Source organism: Drosophila pseudoobscura, chromosome 4 (genome assembly GCF_009870125.1).
Source record: "Drosophila pseudoobscura strain MV-25-SWS-2005 chromosome 4, UCI_Dpse_MV25, whole genome shotgun sequence".
NCBI classification, from domain to species: domain Eukaryota; kingdom Metazoa; phylum Arthropoda; class Insecta; order Diptera; family Drosophilidae; genus Drosophila; species Drosophila pseudoobscura.
Window position 1 is genome coordinate 5,808,731 of NC_046681.1, and position 23,219 is coordinate 5,831,949.

The following is a 23,219-nucleotide window of genomic DNA, read 5'->3' on the forward strand; positions in this document are numbered from 1 at the left end:
GAATAGTAACGCCAGAGGAACGTCCAGTTAGACAAGCACTACACCTTGTTAGAGACCCCACAAAAAAAAGAGCAACTGAAGCTGGAGTTCAACCAGAGAGCAGCGAGACCTGAACTGAGACCTGGACCTGGATTTCTGCCGGATTTATTTGCATTTTAACCCGCTTTGTAACCTATTTTGGTGGGAGGGTAGTATGATTTGGGTAAAATGTTTGCAACGCTCAGAAAGGAAGAGCTTTATTACTCAAAAGAGACGATATCGTGACTAGTAATTTCTGGCATTTCTTACGGCAATTTTTAGAATTTGTTGGGTATTTTTCGTACTAGTTTTAGAATTATATTACGTGATTATTTATATATCTTATTTTTTGGTATTTTAGAGTAAGTATCTAACATCTTTTTGGTATTTATGTTGTATAGCATTTTCTAGTATGTTTAATATATGTAGTATATTTCTACAGTATTTTTGCAAGCGTATTTTCTGGTACTTTCTTCATAACGGTTTCTGCTCTTAAACTTTTTTTTTTATTGTTTTGTATTTTTATTGATTTATTTTAACCCGTATTTTTTCTAGTATTTTCTGATAATTTTCCAGCCACAGTTTTGGACGTTGGCTATCCGTTGAAAGAACATCAATATTTAATGGATGTAAAAATGGCTCTCTTAGAGTATCTAAAGCTTCAGTTTCCACAGCTGGCATTTCCCTGCTATTTACTTTTCAGCAAAAATAAATATACAAAAAAACCCGCATGATTAAGCAATAAATTCACACCAAAAGCAAGACAAACCCTGGGCGCTCTAACGCTCGCTCTAACTTTGGCTCGGTCTCTGGCTCCAACTCCGACTGCGACTACGACTGTAAGTTTAGCTCTAACTCTGCCTTAAACTCTGGCTCTAACTCCCTCTCTCTTCTGGCTAAAACCTCCGTAAATAAAGTCCCTGTGGGTGTATTTGTTGTTGCCGTTAACGGTGCTTGATTTTTTTATTTATTACAAGTTTTAGTTTATTTTTTGTACCTTCCTTTCGACCACTTTTCCTTTGGAGCTTTTCTATTTGTATTTTCAATTGATTTGCATTTTGCATTTGAAGAGTAATGCTGTTTCCTTTATTGAAGAGCGGAAGCCGTCGCCACCGCCGCCGGAGAAAGAGAGAGACAGAGAGAGAGAGAGAGGGAGCGAATGAAATAAATATTGTGATTATTGGGGCTTGCATTCAGATTGAGATGTAAGTAATATTAAAAGTACTCGTGCTGTGGGGGGGGGCAACAGGTGCCTGAAGGCAGGCAAAAAGAAAGGCTTCTCCTTACTTTAAGGCAAGAACCATGAATGGAAAGCATTGGGTAGGGACGCTTAGTGTGTGGACACATGACAAAATACTAGACATTTATTCTGCCGCAACTTGTTACAGAGATTTCCTTTGCATTTTACTGCTCTATGAACAGATTTCCTAGAAAAGCGCTTGGGAATGAAGTAAATGCAAACAGAACATCATTTTCTCAGGGGGATTAAAACTGAAAATGGGAGAAAAAATACACAAAAAAGTCCAGCTTTTGAAGGGCACACAATCGTATGATATTTGACTAATTTTCAAATGAACAAATTATTTTTTTTTCATTTTGTTAGAATGCAAAGATTTGGAAAATATTTAAAAATTATTTATTTATTTATTGAATTATTTAAAGTAATTAATAATAAAATTAATACGATTTTAACGAATTCCAACAACTACACCATCGACTAAAATTTAGTTGAAAATTCTTCAAATGCGAAAAAGGGGTACAGTTTTTTGTCAGTTCAGATTTCATCAAAGGGTAACACCTTTTCCAAGTATTATTTCATAACTCAAACTGCAGGAAAATCCTCTTTGGAGCGCTGCAGCTCCAGTAGTAGGCCACAGCCAAAGTAAAACTCCATTTCTCGCAGTTGATAACTCCCTTGAAGAACTCTTAAGCTTTTGTTGGTTCTGCTGCTGTCATAATGGATCTTTACTCATTTCACGAGGCGATGTTTACATTCTAAATGACTTTATTGCCAAGTCAAACAGATTAAATCTCTATTGGTTTTTAAATAATCTGTGGCTCAAAGCCGCTGTAAAGCCCGAGCCCCAGCCAGAGACGAACCCCGAACCCCGACCCTGACCCCAGGGCTACTTTTGGGCACGCCACACGATGACGACGACGACGACGACGACGACTCCGACGACGCATTGTTTCCATTGCAGAGTCTCTTCTGTGTCTGTGTCTGTATCTGTGTCTGCATCTGTGTCTGTGTCTGTGGCTTGTGGCTTTCGTTGATGATGACTTAATCGGTGATCGCGAGAGGCAGAGTTTTTTATGGGTTCTGGTGGGCGTTATAATGATTTATTATGCCGATTGACCACGCACTGAACTTCAACTAAAACAATGCGCGTATAACGAGAAAAACTGGAACCCCAACTTGAGCCAATATAAAGGGAATGCTGAATACTCTTTTCGTTGCTTTCGCAGCCCACTATTTTCCACTTTCTTGTCTTCTTTGCCATCCATCCATTTGATCTTGGTAATCAAAGATGTTCTCTCCCTTGAGTTACGACTCCATGAGCCTGAGTGTATCCACAAGATGCGACGTGCATGCGAAATGAGAAACCAGTTGACTGACTTGACTTGGCTTCTTAGCCAGAGATTCTGTTGGCCCACTGCTTTACATTTCTGAAACGGGGGTGGTGGGTGGTGGCGTTGTCAGGTGTCCTTGCTCCTCCTGTACGTGAGATGCTGCCTTGCCTGGCAACCGGATGATATATCACAAAAACGGGGCCATAAACGGGTGGCAGGTGTGCGTTTTGCTTTCAACCGCTTAACGCTGCCTGCTGCCTGCTGCATTGCCATCATCATCTCTCACATCTTGCCCCATCCTTTTCCCCCCATCAGATGAACAGCAGCGTAGAGGCAGAGGCAAATGCCAGGCATTTATTTATGCACTTGACTTACCAGAGAGAGAAGGCGACGCCGCCATGGGCGGGCCTCTGGGTTCTTGGTTTATTTAGGGGCGTGTCAGGGGCTCCCTAATGAGCATATCATATTTCACACATGTCCGCTTGGCTGCTTGGCTGCTGCTTATGCGCTCCCGTCAACACCTTTTTAAGCGAACATTAAGCGACCCCCCAAAACACTTTCGAGTGCAATCTGAAATTGTTTTTGAGTGCAGCCTGAAATTCTATGCTGCCAAATGGCCTGAAATATAAACCATAGCCTAAACCCTGTCCCTGGATGTTTGCCCTTCTGCCAAGAAGTCATTTAATATGCCCACCTAATGGCACATAAGCATATCCCATGTATCCTCAAACTGTCGCTTTCGAGGAGCAGTAAACGGAGATCTAGAGGAGCAGACAGAGGAGTCCTGTGGCAAATAGAGCCACACCAGCAACAGTGTCCTCTGGCAATGAAGCATTCAAAAAACTTCTCCCAAGAAAAGAAAAACTTTATAACCATCGCATTAGCCTTCAGTGGCGAAAATATACAAAAGTTTTCCGAACTAAAAATTGATTTTGATTGACTGTAAAGTTTATAAATAAGCTGTGGGATATACTGTATTCGAATCAATCAAACTTTAAGTCGGTTTTTGGCGTTTTCTTAGCCAAAACTTTGCTTAAAAGTGAGGAAAAACTATCATTGGGACTGGGAATACGATATATATGCAGTATAGTCATGACAGGTGAACAAAATACTCGGAAGTTAGCTAGAAATTCGATATAAGCAGTATATTCATCTATTTAAAGAACTAACGTTTTTGTAGCATTATCATTCTATAGTTTCCTTTGGTTAGAGTTGTAAAATTGTTTCATTAATAGAAAAATCTTTAAAATTACATAAAAAACATAATGAAAATGTGAGAGAAAGTCTCATTAAACCAAGACAATGGTTGGGGTTTTCCCAAGATTCAGAATTACTTTTGAATCATATCATACATTATTTACTCGACCTTGAAATGAAGTCATTAAAAAAGTTTAAGCTCAAGTTGTAATAAAACTTAAAAAAAGGTGTAAAAACCCGAAGTAACACTCAAAAACTGTGAGAATTTCCTCCGTACAATTATATTTATTTTTATCAAAATGACTAAAACAATTAGAATTTTGTTTTAAAAAAATCTGTTAAAAGTCAGCCTTGGAGATAGGCCAAAAGGTTAACCTCTCAATCATTAAAAATAAGCTCCAGTTAATCGTTCATTAAAGCAGAAAAAGTCAGAGGCACGAGAGGTTGATACGAAAGTCTCCCAGAGGGAGAGCTTTCCAAGAATCGCCAGAGAGAGACCCGAGACGCAACGGGTGGAGTGTTGTGGCGTGGAGCGCACATTAATTATGTTAATTGAACTGTAGCACACACTCTGAAGAGGAGTCTGAAGTGCCGGAGAGCCACACAGCCACAGAGCCAGAAATTAAGCCATCTTCCACTTGGAAGGAACCACAGAGAGACACGAGACACAGACACATAACTCATAATGCCATTTGCCATTGCCACATTAAAAGATGATGGTTTACCTCTTGCGTTGCATTGCGTTGCGTTGCGTTGCACACAGAGTATAACTTTTAAGACCAAGAGACTACATTTCATTAAAAACTTCTATGTGGAAAGAGACTTGTCGACTGGCAGAAGAATCGCAGAAGAAGGGTAGGAGTAGGTGTACGAGTGGTAGAACCAAAAACAGACAAACTGCAGTCGCGCCTAATGACCACAAAAATAGCCAAATGCAGACTTAATTTATTACCCAACGAAACGAACATCGGCAACTGTTGGGAGAGGCAGCAGTGGAGGAGGCAGGCGGCAGAACCTTTGTGCAATTTTTGAGCCTTTCCGAGGGTTGGATCTAGGAGTTCCAGGTGGAAATATCCCTTATTTTTCATCAAATCTAACATTTGAACATTCCATCGACGACTTTCCACTAGTTTCCAAATTGTTCACCTCTTCTCCCTTTACTCTCTCCCTTCACTCGTAACTCTCGTATCAACCCATGTGGAGGCCAGGTCTCACCTTTTGTGAACCTCTTTGGCCATCATCCTCTTTCGAGGGAGCCCCCACTTATAGATTAGGGACAGCCGCTGCTGCTGTCCTTCTCTGTGCCTTTGCAGCACCCCTGTCCTGTCCACCACTGATGCTCCTTTCTACCATTTTCGAGCATGGACCTGTGTGGCACCCGTTTAGCAAATACACCAACCATCATTGGAAGGCAAGCGTTGAGTGATTTATGAGGCTGCACTGCATTTACCTTCAATCTCTCGTTCAGTTTGTGGGTCCCAATATCCTCTCGGCTACTCCCACTTCTCCCTGCCATTTTGGGCTGCATTTCCCTTCAGTTTCTCTCACTTTCCCTCTCAGTTTAAGCCTGATTTCTCTTCAGTTTTGGGCTGCCTTCCTTCCTCCTCTTTTGCCTGCATTTCCCTTCAGTTGTGGCTGCTCTATCGTCTCCAATTGTGGAAATTACTGACCAAACAAGAGGCAACGCCTAAGCCAGTCGACTTGGTGTTTATTCGGCGTATCTGTAAATCGCATTAGCAGGCAGTTAATTGCACAAAATGTTTGCACACAGCCAATAAATTTCGCACAAAAGCAGCTACCACTCGTCTCTCAGGTGTTTGCCGAAAGAGAGAACTTTTAGAGGATGGATAGAAATAAATCCCTCAGATACGAAGCTACAAAAGAATACTAGTGGGAGGATGAGGATGAGAATGGGGCTATTAATAAACCACAAGGGATCTGGCACGGGCACGGGCACGGGGCTCAAGGCCAACTGCAATCAACGAAATCAATCAAAAGCGCAATCCAAAAAGCGAACGAAACAGAAAAGGACAAGCCCCTCCCTAGTGCATTGGGTATCCATGAGTCCTCCTCCCTCGAGTGGAGTGGCAGGAGGGAGGCAGGGGGCCAGGAGTTTTTCATTGTCAGAGAGAGAGGGAGGGAGAGAGAGAGAGAGAGAGCGAGAGCGAGAGCGCGGCCGCAACACAATGCATAATTACTGATAATGATTTAGCGCATTGTTGTGGGCACCCCTTCCCCCACAGCCCCCGCCCCCACCCCATTTGGTAGATACATCTATTGTTCTGTTTTGAGTCTTCATTCCGAGAGGATGGTGCTGCTGGGATGTCGATTGTCGGCGTTGGTAAGATGATGATTGCCTCCTTAGTTATGAGATAGATTCTGCGGTTGGAGTACAGCTAGAGATGGAAGGCTAAAGATAGATTCCACGGATGGATGGTAGAAAGATAGATCCATCGGATGATGATTCTGATTCCTCAGCAGAGGAGCAGCAGAGGGGGCTTAGAGGGTTTTAAGCACCTTTAAGCAGGCGTCGATGGATGATAAAATAATAAAAATTGATTTGCCCGTCATGTTTTGGCGATAAAATTTTACAACCGTATCCCAAAAAGGAAGAAGAACCTCATGCGAAATTATCATTATCGAAAGGCCCTCCCCTACCATCCAGCAGCAGAAGTAGCAGCAGGAGGCAACACGTAGCCAGGCACACAGGCCTCTGCTGCCTGTTGCACGGATTGCAAATCATAGTTAACGACCCACAAGATGCTGCCTTTCCACCTCCCCATGGCACAATCTGTGTGGGGCAGATAGGTTTTCAATTAAAGCTTCGTTTCGTTGGTGATTTTTTCACACCTTTCCTGTCGATTGATTACTTGAAGATGTGGCTGTGGCTGCTGCCGTTTCTGCTGCCTCTTGCCTGATGAGAGTTTTGGCTAATTGAGCAGTCAAGCGCAGAGCAGTGTGTCTGTGGGCCCTCTATCCTCAAGTGCTTAATTGATACTCGGGGTCTGCGTTGAGTGTTTTCCATAGGTGGTTTAAGGTTACCTACGGCTACGTCTTCGTTTCGGCAATGAAATTTGAGAGTGGGTGGGGTCTTAAAAAGTTTTGGAAAAATAAGTTTACAGCTTAAAGATAAAAATCACTCCCCAGTGGGTTGTAGATTGGCAATTTGTTTATTGCGGAATTTTCCATTGCCAGGGAATATATTTTTGACTGTTTTCTATCCGTCTAATTTTATAAATTTCAAGTATATTCTATAACCATCACAACATCTATGGGAGTCCGCTGAAGAGATTATTATTAAAAAGAAAATTGCAATCAAGGACGGATCAATCTCACCTATTCTACACTTTTACACACATTTTGCATGATTTGTATGAAAATTTTTACAGACATTTTACAGATTTTACACAGCTTTTACGCAAATTTTACACCACATTGTACACGTAATGTAAAATGTAAAACTACCTACTACAAAATGTTGTCTCAACATAATTAACCAAATGTTAAGGAACATGTTCGCTGCAAAGCTGTCCGCTAGATGACTCCCATCATAGCAATTACCACTGGCCGCTAGATGCAGCCTGTTTTCTGTGGAAACTTTTCACATTTACCCATTTTTGTAAATCCGCTTCATCTCTTCTTCTTCTTCAACGGCTACAGAGTTGTAACAAATACAAATATCGATACCTTGCACAGCTATCGAAACTATCGTTGGCCCTTTGACAAATTGTATGACAATACAAATAATTATTGATATTCACTTTGTTTAAATCATTGAGCTGTAAATTGGAAAAACATTTAATATTCATAATTCGAGTGTGCAAATCGATATTGTGGCATTTTTTAACTATAATATTCGTTTATTTATTTTGCAGTGCAGCCCTGCGCGTTTAACTGTGGCTATCTCCATCCCTAGAATTCGGCGTCCTCTCAAAGAAACTGTAAAAAACCAAGACGAAAGTAGTAAAAATCAGAAGAAAATTTGTTATAGAAAAACTATAAAGCTGATACTGCCCACGAAACTCAACTTTGAAGCGGATTACTTTGTCAAATACGATTCGGCACAGAGTATAACATTTAGCCAGAGGTTTGGCGAAGCCGGATATCGATGGGGGCTCCCACCACGACGATGCCGACATAGAGCTGTTTGACAACGAACATTTCACAACAGATGATCCTGTCATGAACCGAATGTCGGCAGCGGGCATTGAAAATACCATGGACATGATGAATGAGGATTCATGTGAGGATAGGCTCAATCAAAGCCAAAGCATCCATGAGGATGACGATACAATCTTGGAGATATCCACCGAATTTAAGGAGGCACCAAGACAGGTGGGTCTTTGAGGGACATACTATTCCCAAGGGTGTCTAAAATATCATTTATTTGGTTCTTTTTCAGGTCACCAAAGTAATTGTGCCATTGGCGAAGCGTGCCAAGGTGATCGACATAAAAAATCTCAAGAAATGCTGCCATTCTGTGATCCAGAAACAGCTCCTGAATCCTGTCGATGAGGCATCGGTACCCTCCCACCCAGTGCCAAAGGAAGAAAGCTACGCGAAGGGTACCGCCAGCTTCCAGGAGGTTTACCGATCCTTGCCTGATGTCTTGAGTGACAAGATGAAAGATTCTCTGTCCCCATCGGTGGCCCTCTATGCGGTTCTCCATTTGGCCAACGACATGAAACTGCGACTCATTCCGCAAGAGAATCTAGAGGATTTTCAAATCCGGCAAGTTCTGGATGACGAAGTTTAGTGACGAACATTTTAAAATACTGTCTTTTTAGAATACTGATATAATGCTAGAAGTAATCAATCTCCACACAATTTTAAACACATTTTCATGCACCAAAACATACAAAAAACTAAACGAAACGAAGCAAGGCTCATTTCTAATGTGTTTTTGGATGATTTTTTAATTCCATCTCTCAAACGGTTCTAAGTCATAAGATTTACAACAGTTGAAATGTGTGTGCTACCATATTAACAATAAATTAATATTTTTGAGAGCACATGTACTTTGAACCTTTGGGTGGATTTTTGGTTTTTGAACGTAGAACCATTTTCCACACACTGCAGCGGAGACGTGTGTGTAAAATACTTGATAATTATTTATTTTAGCCAGTAATGGAGATGAGTATACAATCTTCACACCAGAAGACGCCTCTGAAAAGCATGCCCAAAGCAAAATGGCGAATATTGAAATACACTTGTAAAAGTTAGATCTAACAGGAGTGTGGATACCAAATTGCCCACGACAATTGAGATTATTTGTAAAGGGGGAAAAAGACTTTTATTATTGAGACAATATGATGCAAGCGATTTATCGGATTAAATGTCAAATGAAAATAAAGAAAGGAGGGGGAACGTTGTGAGTTGCTGCGGAGACCGCAACTCTACATTTATACACGATACTAAGTCAGTATGGCTCTCCTCCGGCAGACGCCGCTAATATTAAACGACACGACAAAGAGTGCGTGCGAGAGAGACAGAAAATCAGCCTGAGCGTGACGTCGAGCGCTGCATAGCCACTGCAAATTGATTTCGAATTGATTCGAACTAAATCAGATTCAGCAATCTGATAAATATGGTCATTATCTATAATTCTGCGTTTTTAGTTTTCTCGAATGTGCAGCATTCTGGATGCAACAGATATTCGTCCTTTGTGGGGGCAGAAGGGGGTGGGTTCGAAATTCTGAGATATACGTTTTATAGTGAGATCTAACAGGAGTGCGGATACCAAATTTGGTTACTCTAGCCTTAATAGTCTCTGAGATTTGTGGATGCCCCAGATTTTCGTCCTTTGCGGGTGCGGAAAGGGGTGTGGCGAAATTTTGACAAGAAAAGGTCAAGGTCCGATATCACAGGAGTGTGGATACCAAATTTGGTTGCTCTAGCTCTTATGGGTTCTGAGATCCTTGAACTCATATTTTGCCATTGGCAAAATCGACCATGAAACCTGTGTGTTAGAGAGAGACAGAGCGAGAAAGAATGAAATTGTTTTCTTGATTCTGGCTATAATATTTATACGATCTGGTTCAGATTTTGAACTCTAGAAGATATAGTCTACGATTCTGCGTTTTTAGTTTTCTCGTATCCTCGAAATTGTGGATGCCACAGATTTTCGCCCTTTTTGGGGGCGGAAGTGGGCGGGGCAAAGTTTTGAAATATTCTAGCAGTGACATATCACAGAAGTCTGGATCCAAAACATCGTTGCTCTAGCTCTTATAGTCTTTGAGCACTAGGCGCTGAAGGGGACGGACAGACGGACGGACGGACGGACGGACGGACGTGCAGACGGACAGACAGACAGGGTTCAATCGACTCGGCTATTGATGCTGATCAAGAATATATATACTTTATGGGGTCGGAAACGATTCCTTCTGGACGTTACACACATCCACTTTTACCACAAATCTAATATACCCCAATACTCATTTTGAGTATCGGGTATAAAAAGGGCCAAACTACAGGGCAAATATGCACAATTTTCGAGATGGTTAGAAGTTTCGCTTGTGGCATACTCATTTTAGATCGTTAATTCTATCGTGTCTTGAGATGTACGAATTTTCATCCACAAAGATAAAATCCAGATGGCATGCTCCAGGAAGTAGTCATCAGAAGAGCCCAAGCCCACAGTCAGGGCAGTAATTATCAAGACTGCCCATAATGTCTTCAAAATGGAGCCTAGTTTACAGGTAGAATCTTCTCAAACCATATCTCGCTTTCCATCTCCCTCTCAACCTCGATCAGACACTGATATAGGGTCATGAGGAATGGCGGTCCAAAGTTGAAACTCTGCAGCCCATCCGTCTCCCACGTTGACGGAGACACAGGCTATAGAAGAAAGAGCAGTAGGAAAAGTCTTCCAGCGAAGGGCAAGCCATCTGTGCAGGGAGAAACGAAGGTTAAGAGCTCTGCAGATTGGTCGGTTGGGTAAAGAGTAAAACGCTCCTTGAAGTTGCTTAGGGCATGCTTTCCAGTGGCGTCTTCTGGTGAAGATTGTATACTCATCTCCATTACTGGATAAAATAAATAGTTATCAAGATTTCACACACGTCTCTGCTGCAGTGGGTGGAAAAATAGATCTATGCTCAAAAACCCAAAGGTTCAAAGTACATGTGCTCTCAAAAATATTAATTTATTGTTAATATGGTAGCACACACATTTCAATTGTTGTAAATCATCCAAAAACACATTGGAAATGAGCCTTGCTTCGTTACATTTAGTTTTTTGTATGTTTTGGTGCATGAAAATGTGTTTAAAATTGTGTGGAGATTGATTACTTCTAGCATTGTATCAGTATTCTAAAAAGAAAGTATTTTAAAATGTTCGTCACTAAACTTCGTCATCCAGAACTTGCGGAATGAGTCGCAGTTTCATGTCGTTGGCCAAATGGAGAACCGCATAGAGGGCCACCGATGGGGACTGCGAATCTTTCATTTTTCACTCAAGACATCAGGCAAGGATCGGTGAACTCCTGGAAGCTGGCGGTAGCCTTGGCGTTGCTTTCTTCCTTTGGCACTGGCTGGGAGGGTACCGATGTCTCATCGACAGGATTCAGGAGCTGTTTCTGGATCAAAGAATGGCAGCTTTTCTTGAGATTCTTCATGTCGATCACCTTGGCACGCTTCGCCAATGGCACAATTACTTTGGTGACCTGAAAAAGAACCAAATAAATGATATTTTAGACACCCTTGGGAATAGTATGTCCCTCAAAGACCCACCTGCCTTGGTGCATCCTTAAATTCGGTGGATATCTCCAAGATTGTATCGTCATCCTCATAGATGCTTTGGCTTTGATTGAGCCTATCCTCACATGAATCCTCATTCATCATGTCCATGGTATTTTCAATGCCCGCTGCCGACATTCGGTTCATGACAGGATCATCTGTGGTGAAATGTTCGTTGTCAGATAGCTCTATGTGGGCATCGTCGTGGTGGGAGCCCCCATCCATATCCGTATCATTGCCCAGTCCTTCAACCAGATCGGCTTCTCCAAAACTCTGGCTAACTTTAATACCCGGCGCCGAGTCGTATTTTAAAAAGTAATCCGCTTCAAAGTTGAATTTTGTGGGCCGCACCACCTTTCGGGCATCCCATTTCTTTTCATTGACCTTTCGCAGCTTTTTTTTGTTAGCATTGAGGGGCTGGAATAACTCGTTGTTGAACTTTCCATAGTGCAGATTCTTCTTGCGTCGCTTGGAGGTGGCTGCCGCCGTTTTCTTTGGTTTAGCAGCCATAGGTCCATTCGTCTCGGCCAGAGTGGTGAGCGGACGAGTGCGCCTGATTTTCCAATGCGCTGGACCCGCCCAAAACTGTGAGATCCTATCCATGGGCCTGTAAGAGTAGTCCAGGCTAGTCATACCATCCACTGGCCTCAGATCGTCAATGACCCCGGCCGTTTTGCTCAAACGCGTCTGCTCCTCGGCGGTGAGATCCTGCAAATCATTCGATTGTATATCTAGGATAATGGGTGGACTTGCCTCCATATCCGGCATGGGCTCACACTCGGCATTCATGTCAAATGCTACGGATATATCTGTGGGATTCACACCGAAGTCGTCCGCATTATCCAGCCCCTCAGCAGCGTCATTACATGTGGGGGCCGCCTCTGAAATAGATCCCGACTGTGGCTGGGGATTGGGAGCACTGGTTATCACGTAGCCCGTGTGGAGTGGCCGCAGATTTAGTTTTTCCATATGGTTGTACAGCTTAGGCAGCCATTCCGCATTGCACAACTCTTCATTGGCCCACTCCTTGGTGCCAGCACTCAGCGTTTCGCTGTCCATGAGCTCATCCGTCTCCTCCGTCGAATCCCAGAATTTGTGGGTCGTGCGTAGCCGCATCTCAGAGTCCACGCTGGGCAGAATGTTGTGCATCAGGCGATTGGAGGCATTGATGGAACCCACCGTCGAATTGAGCTTCCCAAAAACCGCATCCTGCATGGGCACCATGTCCAAACGCGCATTCAATGTTTCCTTGTTCTTTGTCACCGTTGATAAATTCCTTTTCTGGCGCTTGAGCTTAGGTGCCGCCTGCTGCTGTTGACTGGGAGCCGCATCGGCACCTTCGCCATCACCTGGAGGTCCCTCAGGTAAGCCCGTCAAGAGGCGACCATTCAAACCCGCCGATATACGCAATGCATCTTTGTAGATTGAGTCTACGCGCAGGTCGTAGACCTTGGCCGAGGCCTCCAGCGAATTGCCAGCCATCTGTGAAGGTAGAAAAGTGGGTTAGGAGCTCTCCATATTGGCCGAAGGGATAAAACGCACCTTGAAATTGTTCAGCTGTTTGTGATGGCGATCCATTAGATTGGCTAGTGTATCAATCAACGACGTATCCCAGGCATTGTCTTTGCTCAGCTTATTGCAGTTGTACAGATCCACGCAGGAGCGTATCGTCTCGTTCTCCTCGATGGACTCGAGAGCTGAACTATTGCGGTGAACCAGCGGTGTGCGCCGGCGTGCCTCCTGCCGCTCGGCCTCGTCGTTTTTGCGGTAGCTGCCCACCGCAGATCGACGCAGAGGGGTCTCCGAGTGTGGCGACGTCATTGGAATGCTTGGGTGTGTGTAGTTACGGGTTACGGTAGTTTTTCTCCTGATTTTTACTATTTTCGTATTGGAAATTTACAGTTTCCTAGAGTGGACGCCGAATTCTGGAGATGGAGATAACCACACTTACACGCGCAGGGCTGCAACCGCAATATAAACAAACGAAAATTATAGTTCTAAGATGCCACAATATCGGTTTGCACGCTCAACTTATGAATATTAATTTTTTTCCAATTTGAATGTTCCAGCTCAATGATTGCAACAAAGTGAATATCAAAAATTATTTTTACTGTCACACAATTTGTTAAAGGGCCAACGATAGTTTCCATAACAGTGCAAAGTATCGATATTTGTATTTTTTACATCTCTGCCGCCGTACATGTCGGCAAAAAAGCTAAAATATGAAGAAGAAGAGATTAACAGATGTGCGAGGTTGTTAATTGGGAAATGGGAAAATATGAAAATTTTCCAAGGAAAACATGAAGCATCTATCGGCCAGTAGTAATGGTTATGATGGGCGTCATCTAGCGTGCGCCGTCTGCTGTAGGAGTGCCATATTGACCATGTATCGGGTATAAATATAGAGTTCGTAGGGTCGCAGCAGCAACTCACAACGTTCCCCTCGTTTTTTTTATACCCGATACTCAATATGAGTCTATACTCCCAACAACTACAACTACAACCCTTTTCCTTAGAACTAACATAAAACTATCCACACAAACATCGCCAGGACTATCCATAGAACTCGTCGGACAGAACTCTCCCCTCCAATTCTTCGAAGAGTCTCTAGAAATATACTTGAATTCTCCTGAGAGCACTACCCCTAGAACCTTCCTTCAGTTTCAAAATATTAGTTCTGGTTCTGGTTAAAAATCTGAAATAGTTCAGATCCTGGGATCCTTAAATTTTTTGGGCTCCTCCCCCAAGGAAAACGAACTCCAAGAAGGAGGATAAGCTAGAGGAGAAACGGGGGAGTTCAAAAGACAGCAGCGATACGAAAAGGAAACCTAAGCCGGATGTGCCCAAAGTTGACGATAAAATGACGAAGAAGGATCCAGAGACGCTCTACGATGTCAAGGTAAATCTCCTAATAAGCGATTTTAGAAAACACAATGGGTTTGTTTGGGTGGATAGACAACTGCGTTTCATGGAAGAACCAAAAGGAATTTTGATAGAACCTCAGGTATTCAGGGCAGAAGAACCTCAGAGATTTCAGCAACAGCCACAGACGGAAACCTTCTACGATCCTACCACCTTTCCACACGTTCGATTCTTAAGTAGAGCTCCAACAACGGGCAGGCCCTGGAGGGTGAAATAGTGCGCTACAAGAAATTTGCCAGCCTACACAGATGCGGCGCTCCCGAATACAAGGATACCTGTTGCTCAATATTTGACCAAATTATTTTCCTTTTCAGAGGGAAAAAAAGATGACAATTTATAAGATTTATCCGACTAATAGCTAATTTAAAAGATTTTATAATAAAATTAATATTTAGAGCGCACATATAAATATATCCGATACTCAAAATGAGTCCAAGGGTATATTAGATGTGTGTAACGTCGAAAAGGAAGCGATTATAACAGCATAGAGTACTAATATCATTGATCAGCATCAATAGCCGAGTCGATAGAGCCATATCCGTCCGTTCGCCTCTACGTCCATATGAGCGCCTAGATCTCAGAGCCTATAACAGCCTGTAGCTCTACACTCCTGTTAGATCTAACTTTTACAAGTGTATTGCAAAGTTTCGCCATTTTGCATTTAAAATAAATAATAATAATAATATAATAAATAATTTCAAGAATGTCACACAAACGTCTCCGCTGCAGTGGGTGGAAAAATAGTTCTATGTTCAAAAACCCAAAAAAGGTTCAAAGTACATATGCTCTCAAAAATATTAATTTATTGTTAATATGGACTTAGGACTTAGAACGGGGTACCCCTTGAGAAATGGAATTGAAAAATCATCCAAAAATACATTGGAGATGAGCCTCGCTTCGTTTCTTTTAGTGTTTTGTATGTTTTGGTGCATGAAAATGTGTTTAAAATTGTGTGGAGATTGATTACTTCTAAACTTCGTCATCCAGAACTTGCCGGATTTGAAAATCCTCTAGATTCTCTTGTGGAATGAGTCGCAGTTTCATGTCGTTGGCCAAATGGAGAACCGCATAGAGGGCCACCGATGGGGACAGAGAATCTTTCATTTTGTCACTCAAGACATCAGGCAAGGATCGGTAAACCTCCTGGAAGCTGGCGGTACCCTTCGCGTAGCTTTCTTCCTTTGGCACTGAGTATGAGGGTACTGATGTCTCATCGACAGGATTCAGGAGCTGTTTCTGGATCAAAGAATGGCAGCTTTTCTTGAGATTCTTCATGTCGATCACCTTGGCACGCTTCGCCAATGGCACAATTACTTTGGTGACCTGAAAAAGAACCAAATAAATGATATTTTAGACACCCTTGGGAATAGTATGTCCCTCAAAGACCCACCTGCCTTGGTGCATCCTTAAATTCGGTGGATATCTCCAAGATTGTATCGTCATCCTCATGGATGCTTTGGCTTTGATTGAGCCTATCCTCACATGAATCCTCATTCATCATGTCCATGGTATTTTCAATGCCCGCTGCCGACATTCGGTTCATGACAGGATCATCTGTGGTGAAATGTTCGTTGTCAGATAGCTCTATGTGGGCATCGTCGTGGTGGGAGCCCCCATCCATATCCGTATCATTGCCCAGTCCTTCAACCAGATCGGCTTCTCCAAAACTCTGGCTAACTTTAATACCCGGCGCCGAGTCGTATTTTAAAAAGTAATCCGCTTCAAAGTTGAATTTTGTGGGCCGCACCACCTTTCGGGCATCCCATTTCTTTTCATTGACCTTTCGCAGCTTTTTTTTGTTAGCATTGAGGGGCTGGAATAACTCGTTGTTGAACTTTCCATAGTGCAGATTCTTCTTGCGTCGCTTGGAGGTGGCTGCCGCCGTTTTCTTTGGTTTAGCAGCCATAGGTCCATTCGTCTCGGCCAGAGTGGTGAGCGGACGAGTGCGCCTGATTTTCCAATGCGCTGGACCCGCCCAAAACTGTGAGATCCTATCCATGGGCCTGTAAGAGTAGTCCAGGCTAGTCATACCATCCACTGGCCTCAGATCGTCAATGACCCCGGCCGTTTTGCTCAAACGCGTCTGCTCCTCGGCGGTGAGATCCTGCAAATCATTCGATTGTATATCTAGGATAATGGGTGGACTTGCCTCCATATCCGGCATGGGCTCACACTCGGCATTCATGTCAAATGCTACGGATATATCTGTGGGATTCACACCGAAGTCGTCCGCATTATCCAGCCCCTCAGCAGCGTCATTACATGTGGGGGCCGCCTCTGAAATAGATCCCGACTGTGGCTGGGGATTGGGAGCACTGGTTATCACGTAGCCCGTGTGGAGTGGCCGCAGATTTAGTTTTTCCATATGGTTGTACAGCTTAGGCAGCCATTCCGCATTGCACAACTCTTCATTGGCCCACTCCTTGGTGCCAGCACTCAGCGTTTCGCTGTCCATGAGCTCATCCGTCTCCTCCGTCGAATCCCAGAATTTGTGGGTCGTGCGTAGCCGCATCTCAGAGTCCACGCTGGGCAGAATGTTGTGCATCAGGCGATTGGAGGCATTGATGGAACCCACCGTCGAATTGAGCTTCCCAAAAACCGCATCCTGCATGGGCACCATGTCCAAACGCGCATTCAATGTTTCCTTGTTCTTTGTCACCGTTGATAAATTCCTTTTCTGGCGCTTGAGCTTAGGTGCCGCCTGCTGCTGTTGACTGGGAGCCGCATCGGCACCTTCGCCATCACCTGGAGGTCCCTCAGGTAAGCCCGTCAAGAGGCGACCATTCAAACCCGCCGATATACGCAATGCATCTTTGTAGATTGAGTCTACGCGCAGGTCGTAGACCTTGGCCGAGGCCTCCAGCGAATTGCCAGCCATCTGTGAAGGTAGAAAAGTGGGTTAGGAGCTCTCCATATTGGCCGAAGGGATAAAACGCACCTTGAAATTGTTCAGCTGTTTGTGATGGCGATCCATTAGATTGGCTAGTGTATCAATCAACGACGTATCCCAGGCATTGTCTTTGCTCAGCTTATTGCAGTTGTACAGATCCACGCAGGAGCGTATCGTCTCGTTCTCCTCGATGGACTCGAGAGCTGAACTCTTGCGGTGAACCAGCGGTGTGCGCCGGCGTGCCTCCTGCCGCTCGGCCTCGTCGTTTTTGCGGTAGCTGCCCACCGCAGATCGACGCAGAGGGGTCTCCGAGTGTGGCGACGTCATTGGAATGCTTGGGTGTGTGTAGTTACGGGTTACGGTAGTTTTTCTCCTGATTTTTACTATTTTCGTATTGGAAATTTACAGTTTCCTAGAGTGGACGCCGAATTCTGGAGATGGAGATAACCACACTTACACGCGCAGGGCTGCAACCGCAATATAAACAAACGAAAATTATAGTTCTAAGATGCCACAATATCGGTTTGCACGCTCAACTTATGAATATTAATTTTTTTCCAATTTGAATGATCCAGCTCAATGATTGCAACAAAGTGAATATCAAAAATTATTTTTACTGTCACACAATTTGTTAAAGGGCCAACGATAGTTTCCATAACAGTGCAAAGTATCGATATTTGTATTTTTTACATCTCTGCAGCCGTAGTAAATGGTGTAATATGTGAGTAAATGCTGTGTAAAAACTGCAAAATGACTGTAAAAATGTTCATATAATCCATGCAAAATGTGTGTAAAAGGGTTGAATAGTAGGTTTTTATACCCGATACTCAAAATGAGTGCTACATACATATATTAGATTTGTGGTAAAAGTGGATGTGTGTAACGTCCAGAAGGAATCGTTTCCGACCCCATAAAGTATATATATTCTTGATCAGCATCAATATCCGAGTCAATTGAGCCCTGTCTGTCTGTCCGTCCGTCCGTCTGTCAGTCCCTATTAGCGCCTAGTGCTCAAAGACTATAAGAGCTAGAGCAACGATATTTTGGATCCAGACTTCTGTGATATGTCACTGTTGCAAGAATATTTCAAAACTTCGACCCGCCCACTTCCGCCCCCACAAAGAACGAAAATCTGTGGCATCCACAATTTTAAAGAGACGATAAAACCAAAAACGCAGAATCGTAGAGAATGACCATATCTTTTAGACTGCAGAATCTGAATTGGATCGTATTATTATTATATTAATATATTATATTATATTATGTATAGCATGTATATATATATATTAAATATCATCAAGAAAACAATTTAATTGTTTCTCGCCCTGTCTCTCTCTAACACACACGTATCATACAGTACATTACCATCGACAATGCATCCCGGGTGGCCGGACCAGCAGCCACTCGTATGCAGCCAACTCGCATTCACCGGGAGAATCACACCTTGATGCCAACGCCAAATCCAGCCGACAATGCATCCTGGGTGGCCGGAGCAGCAGCCACTCGCATGCAGCCAATTCTCACGCTTCATTCGCATCACATCCCGATGCCAATGCGAATATCTCCGACAACGCATCCCGGGTGGCCGGATCAGTTCGCCACTCGGTAGATCGCAGCCAATCCTCACAACGTTGGCATCACTATGCGATGCCAATGCCAATCCTCCGACAATGCAAGCCAATAACGTAACTTGTGTTACCCAGCCACTTTTCAGCCGTGTCTGCTACTACACATATGTAGATAAGCACACATATGTAGATAAGGCGCCACACTTATTGTCTAATGTACCATTTTAAAGGTATAAACACAATAAAAACAACTCTCTCATTTGAGATACTGTCAGTTTTGTTCGCATAGTCGAACACATCACAAAGAAAATTGTGTGGAGATTGATTACTTCTAGCATTGTATCAGTATTCTAAAAAGAAAGTATTTTAAAAAGTTCGTCACTAAACTTCGTCATCCAGAACTTGCCGGATTTGAAAATCCTCTAGATTCCTCTTGAACCGCATAGAGGGCCACCGATGGGGACAGAGAATCTTTCATTTTATCACTCAAGACATCAGGCAACGATCGGTAAACCTCCTGGAAGCTGGCGGTACTCTTGGCGTAGCTTTCTTCCTTTGGCACTGGATGGGAGGGCAACGACCGATCATCGAAAGGACTCAGGAGCTGTTTCTGGATCAAATAATGGCAGCGTTTCTTGAGATTCTTCATGTCGATCACCTTGTCACGCTTCGCAAACAGTACAATCACTTCAGTGACCTAAAAAATAAGTAAAAAAAATGATATCTGATCTAATGATCTAATGGATCGCTCAAACAGCTCAACAGTTTCAAGGTGCGTTTTATCCCATCGGCCAATATGGAGAACTCCTAACCCACTTTACTACCTTCACAGATGGCTGACTATTCGCTGGAGGCCTCGGCCAAGGTCTACGACTGCGTGTAGACTCAATCTACAAAGATGCATTACGTATATCGGCGGGTTGGCTGCTGGGATGCGGCTCCCAGTCAACAGCAGGCGGTATCTTAGCCCAAGCTCAATTCGACGATGGGCTCTCTCGATGCCTCCAATCTACGGATGCAAAACATTCTGCCCAGCGTGAACTCTGAGATGAGGCTACTCACGACCCACAAATTCTGGGATTCGACGGAGGAGACGGATGAGCTCATGGACAGCGAAACGCTGAGTGCTGGCACCAAGGAGTGGGCCAATGAAGAGTTGTGCAATGCGGAATGGCTGCCTAAGCTGTAAAACCATATGGACAAACTAAATCTGCGGCCACTCCACACGGGCTACGTGATAACCAGTGCTCCCAATCCCAAGCCCCAGACGTGATCTATTTCAGAGGCGGCCCCCACATATGATGACGATGATGAGGGGCTGGATAATGCGGACGACTTCGGTGTGAATCCCACAGATATATCCGTGGCCTTTGATATGAATTCCGAGTGTGAGCCCACGCCGGATATGGCAGGAAAACGGTCGAATTCATTGACGACTTGAGGCCAGTGGATGGTGTCACTAGGCTGGACTACTCCTACAGACCCATGGAGATCTCACAGTTTTGGGCGGATCCAGCGCACTCGTCCGCGCACCACTCTGGCCCAGTCGTATGGTCCTATGGATGCTGTGACTGCTGCCAAACCAAAGAAAACGGCGGCGCTGCCGCCAAGCGACGCATGAAGGAGGTGCAATATGGAAAATACAAAGAGAAGTTCTTTCAGCCCCTCGATGCCAATATAAAGCAGCGAAAGGTCAATTTTCAAAAGAAATGGGATGGCGAAATTCAACTTTAATGCGGATTACTTTTTCAAATACGATTCGGCGCCGAGTATAAAACTTAGCCAGAGATTTGGTGAAGCCGACCTGGATAAGGGTATGAGCAATGGATATGGATCTGGATGGGGGCTCCCACCACGACGATGCCGACATAGAGCTCTCCGACAACGAACATTTCACCACAGATGATCCTATCATGAACCGTATGTCGGCAGCGGGCATTGAAAATACCATGGACATGATGAATGAGGATTCATGTGAGGTTAGGCTCAATCAAAGCCAAAGCATCCATGAGGGTGACGATACAATCTTGGAGATATCCACCGAATTTAAGGACGCACCAAGGCAGGTGGGTCTTTGAGGGACATACTATTCCCAAGGGTGTCTAAAATATCATTTATTTGGTTCTTTTTCAGGTCACCAAAGTAATTGTGCCATTTGCGAAGCGTGCCAAGGTGATCGACATAAAAAATCTCAAGAAATGCTGCCATTCTTTGATCCAGAAACAGCTCCTGAATCCTGTCGATGAGGCATCGGTACCCTCCCACCCAGTGCCAAAGGAAGAAAGCTACGCGAAGGGTACCGCCAGCTTCCAGGAGGTTTACCGATCCTTGCCTGATGTCTTGAGTGACAAGATGAAAGATTCTCTGTCCCCATCGGTGGCCCTCTATGCGGTTCTCCATTTGGCCAACGACATGAAACTGCGACTCATTCCGCAAGAGAATCTAGAGGATTTTCAAATCCGGCAAGTTCTGGATGACGAAGTTTAGTGACGAACATTTTAAAATACTGTCTTTTTAGAATACTGATACAATGCTAAAAGTAATCAATCTCCACACAATTTTAAACACATTTTCATGCACCAAAACATACAAAAAACTAAACGAAACGAAGCAAGGCTCATTTCCAATGTGTTTTTGGATGATTTTTTAATTCCATCTCTCAAACGGTTCTAAGTCATAAGATTTACAACAGTTGAAATGTGTGTGCTACCATATTAACAATAAATTAATATTTTTGAGAGCACATGTACTTTGAACCTTTGGGTGGATTTTTGGTTTTTGAACGTAGAACCATTTTCCACACACTGCAGCGGAGACGTGTGTGTAAAATACTTGATAATTATTTATTTTAGCCAGTAATGGAGATGAGTATACAATCTTCACACCAGAAGACGCCTCTGAAAAGCATGCCCAAAGCAAAATGGCGAATATTGAAATACACTTGTAAAAGTTAGATCTAACAGGAGTGTGGATACCAAATTGCCCACGACAATTGAGATTATTTGTAAAGGGGGAAAAAGACTTTTATTATTGAGACAATATGATGCAAGCGATTTATCGGATTAAATGTCAAATGAAAATAAAGAAAGGAGGGGGAACGTTGTGAGTTGCTGCGGAGACCGCAACTCTACATTTATACACGATACTAAGTCAGTATGGCTCTCCTCCGGCAGACGCCGCTAATATTAAACGACACGACAAAGAGTGCGTGCGAGAGAGACAGAAAATCAGCCTGAGCGTGACGTCGAGCGCTGCATAGCCACTGCAAATTGATTTCGAATTGATTCGAACTAAATCAGATTCAGCAATCTGATAAATATGGTCATTATCTATAATTCTGCGTTTTTAGTTTTCTCGAATGTGCAGCATTCTGGATGCAACAGATATTCGTCCTTTGTGGGGGCAGAAGGGGGTGGGTTCGAAATTCTGAGATATACGTTTTATAGTGAGATCTAACAGGAGTGCGGATACCAAATTTGGTTACTCTAGCCTTAATAGTCTCTGAGATTTGTGGATGCCCCAGATTTTCGTCCTTTGCGGGTGCGGAAAGGGGTGTGGCGAAATTTTGACAAGAAAAGGTCAAGGTCCGATATCACAGGAGTGTGGATACCAAATTTGGTTGCTCTAGCTCTTATGGGTTCTGAGATCCTTGAACTCATATTTTGCCATTGGCAAAATCGACCATGAAACCTGTGTGTTAGAGAGAGACAGAGCGAGAAAGAATGAAATTGTTTTCTTGATTCTGGCTATAATATTTATACGATCTGGTTCAGATTTTGAACTCTAGAAGATATAGTCTACGATTCTGCGTTTTTAGTTTTCTCGTATCCTCGAAATTGTGGATGCCACAGATTTTCGCCCTTTTTGGGGGCGGAAGTGGGCGGGGCAAAGTTTTGAAATATTCTAGCAGTGACATATCACAGAAGTCTGGATCCAAAACATCGTTGCTCTAGCTCTTATAGTCTTTGAGCACTAGGCGCTGAAGGGGACGGACAGACGGACGGACGGACGGACGGACGGACGTGCAGACGGACAGACAGACAGGGTTCAATCGACTCGGCTATTGATGCTGATCAAGAATATATATACTTTATGGGGTCGGAAACGATTCCTTCTGGAAGTTACACACATCCACTTTTACCACAAATCTAATATACCCCAATACTCATTTTGAGTATCGGGTATAAAAAGGGCCAAACTACAGGGCAAATATGCACAATTTTCGAGATGGTTAGAAGTTTCGCTTGTGGCATACTCATTTTAGATCGTTAATTCTATCGTGTCTTGAGATGTACGAATTTTCATCCACAAAGATAAAAT

At 43.5% G+C, this 23,219-nt stretch overlaps 2 protein-coding genes and 2 pseudogenes across 4 annotated transcripts; 2 read left to right on the plus strand and 2 right to left on the minus strand.

Annotated features, from left to right (window-relative positions):
- The first annotated feature begins 7,577 nt into the window (after positions 1-7,577).
- Positions 7,578-8,798, plus strand: LOC6902614 (condensin complex subunit 2-like). Its single transcript, XM_002133104.3, has 2 exons — positions 7,578-8,121; positions 8,189-8,798. The coding sequence occupies exons 1-2, from the start codon at positions 7,969-7,971 to the stop codon at positions 8,540-8,542; spliced, it is 507 nt and encodes a 168-aa protein (XP_002133140.1). The 5' UTR covers positions 7,578-7,968; the 3' UTR covers positions 8,543-8,798.
- Positions 8,799-10,908: 2,110 nt separating this feature from the next.
- On the minus strand, positions 10,909-13,642 carry LOC6903866 (condensin complex subunit 2-like; annotated as a pseudogene).
- Positions 13,643-15,222: 1,580 nt separating this feature from the next.
- On the minus strand, positions 15,223-17,933 carry LOC117184265 (condensin complex subunit 2-like). 3 transcript variants are annotated; one of them, XM_033381036.1, is made up of 4 exons: positions 17,789-17,933; positions 17,380-17,714; positions 15,832-17,319; positions 15,223-15,764 (listed from the first exon to the last, which is right to left on the minus strand). In XM_033381036.1, the coding sequence occupies exons 2-4, from the start codon at positions 17,656-17,658 to the stop codon at positions 15,411-15,413; spliced, it is 2,121 nt and encodes a 706-aa protein (XP_033236927.1). In that variant the 5' UTR covers positions 17,659-17,714; positions 17,789-17,933; the 3' UTR covers positions 15,223-15,410. The 3 variants fall into 3 exon arrangements, with proteins under 3 accessions (XP_033236927.1, XP_033236926.1, XP_033236925.1); XM_033381035.1 differs by having other exon boundaries at positions 17,380-17,798; positions 17,869-17,927; XM_033381034.1 differs by having other exon boundaries at positions 17,380-17,897.
- A 1,798-nt stretch (positions 17,934-19,731) lies between these two features.
- On the plus strand, positions 19,732-21,642 carry LOC117183969 (condensin complex subunit 2-like; annotated as a pseudogene).
- The last annotated feature ends 1,577 nt before the right edge of the window (positions 21,643-23,219 follow it).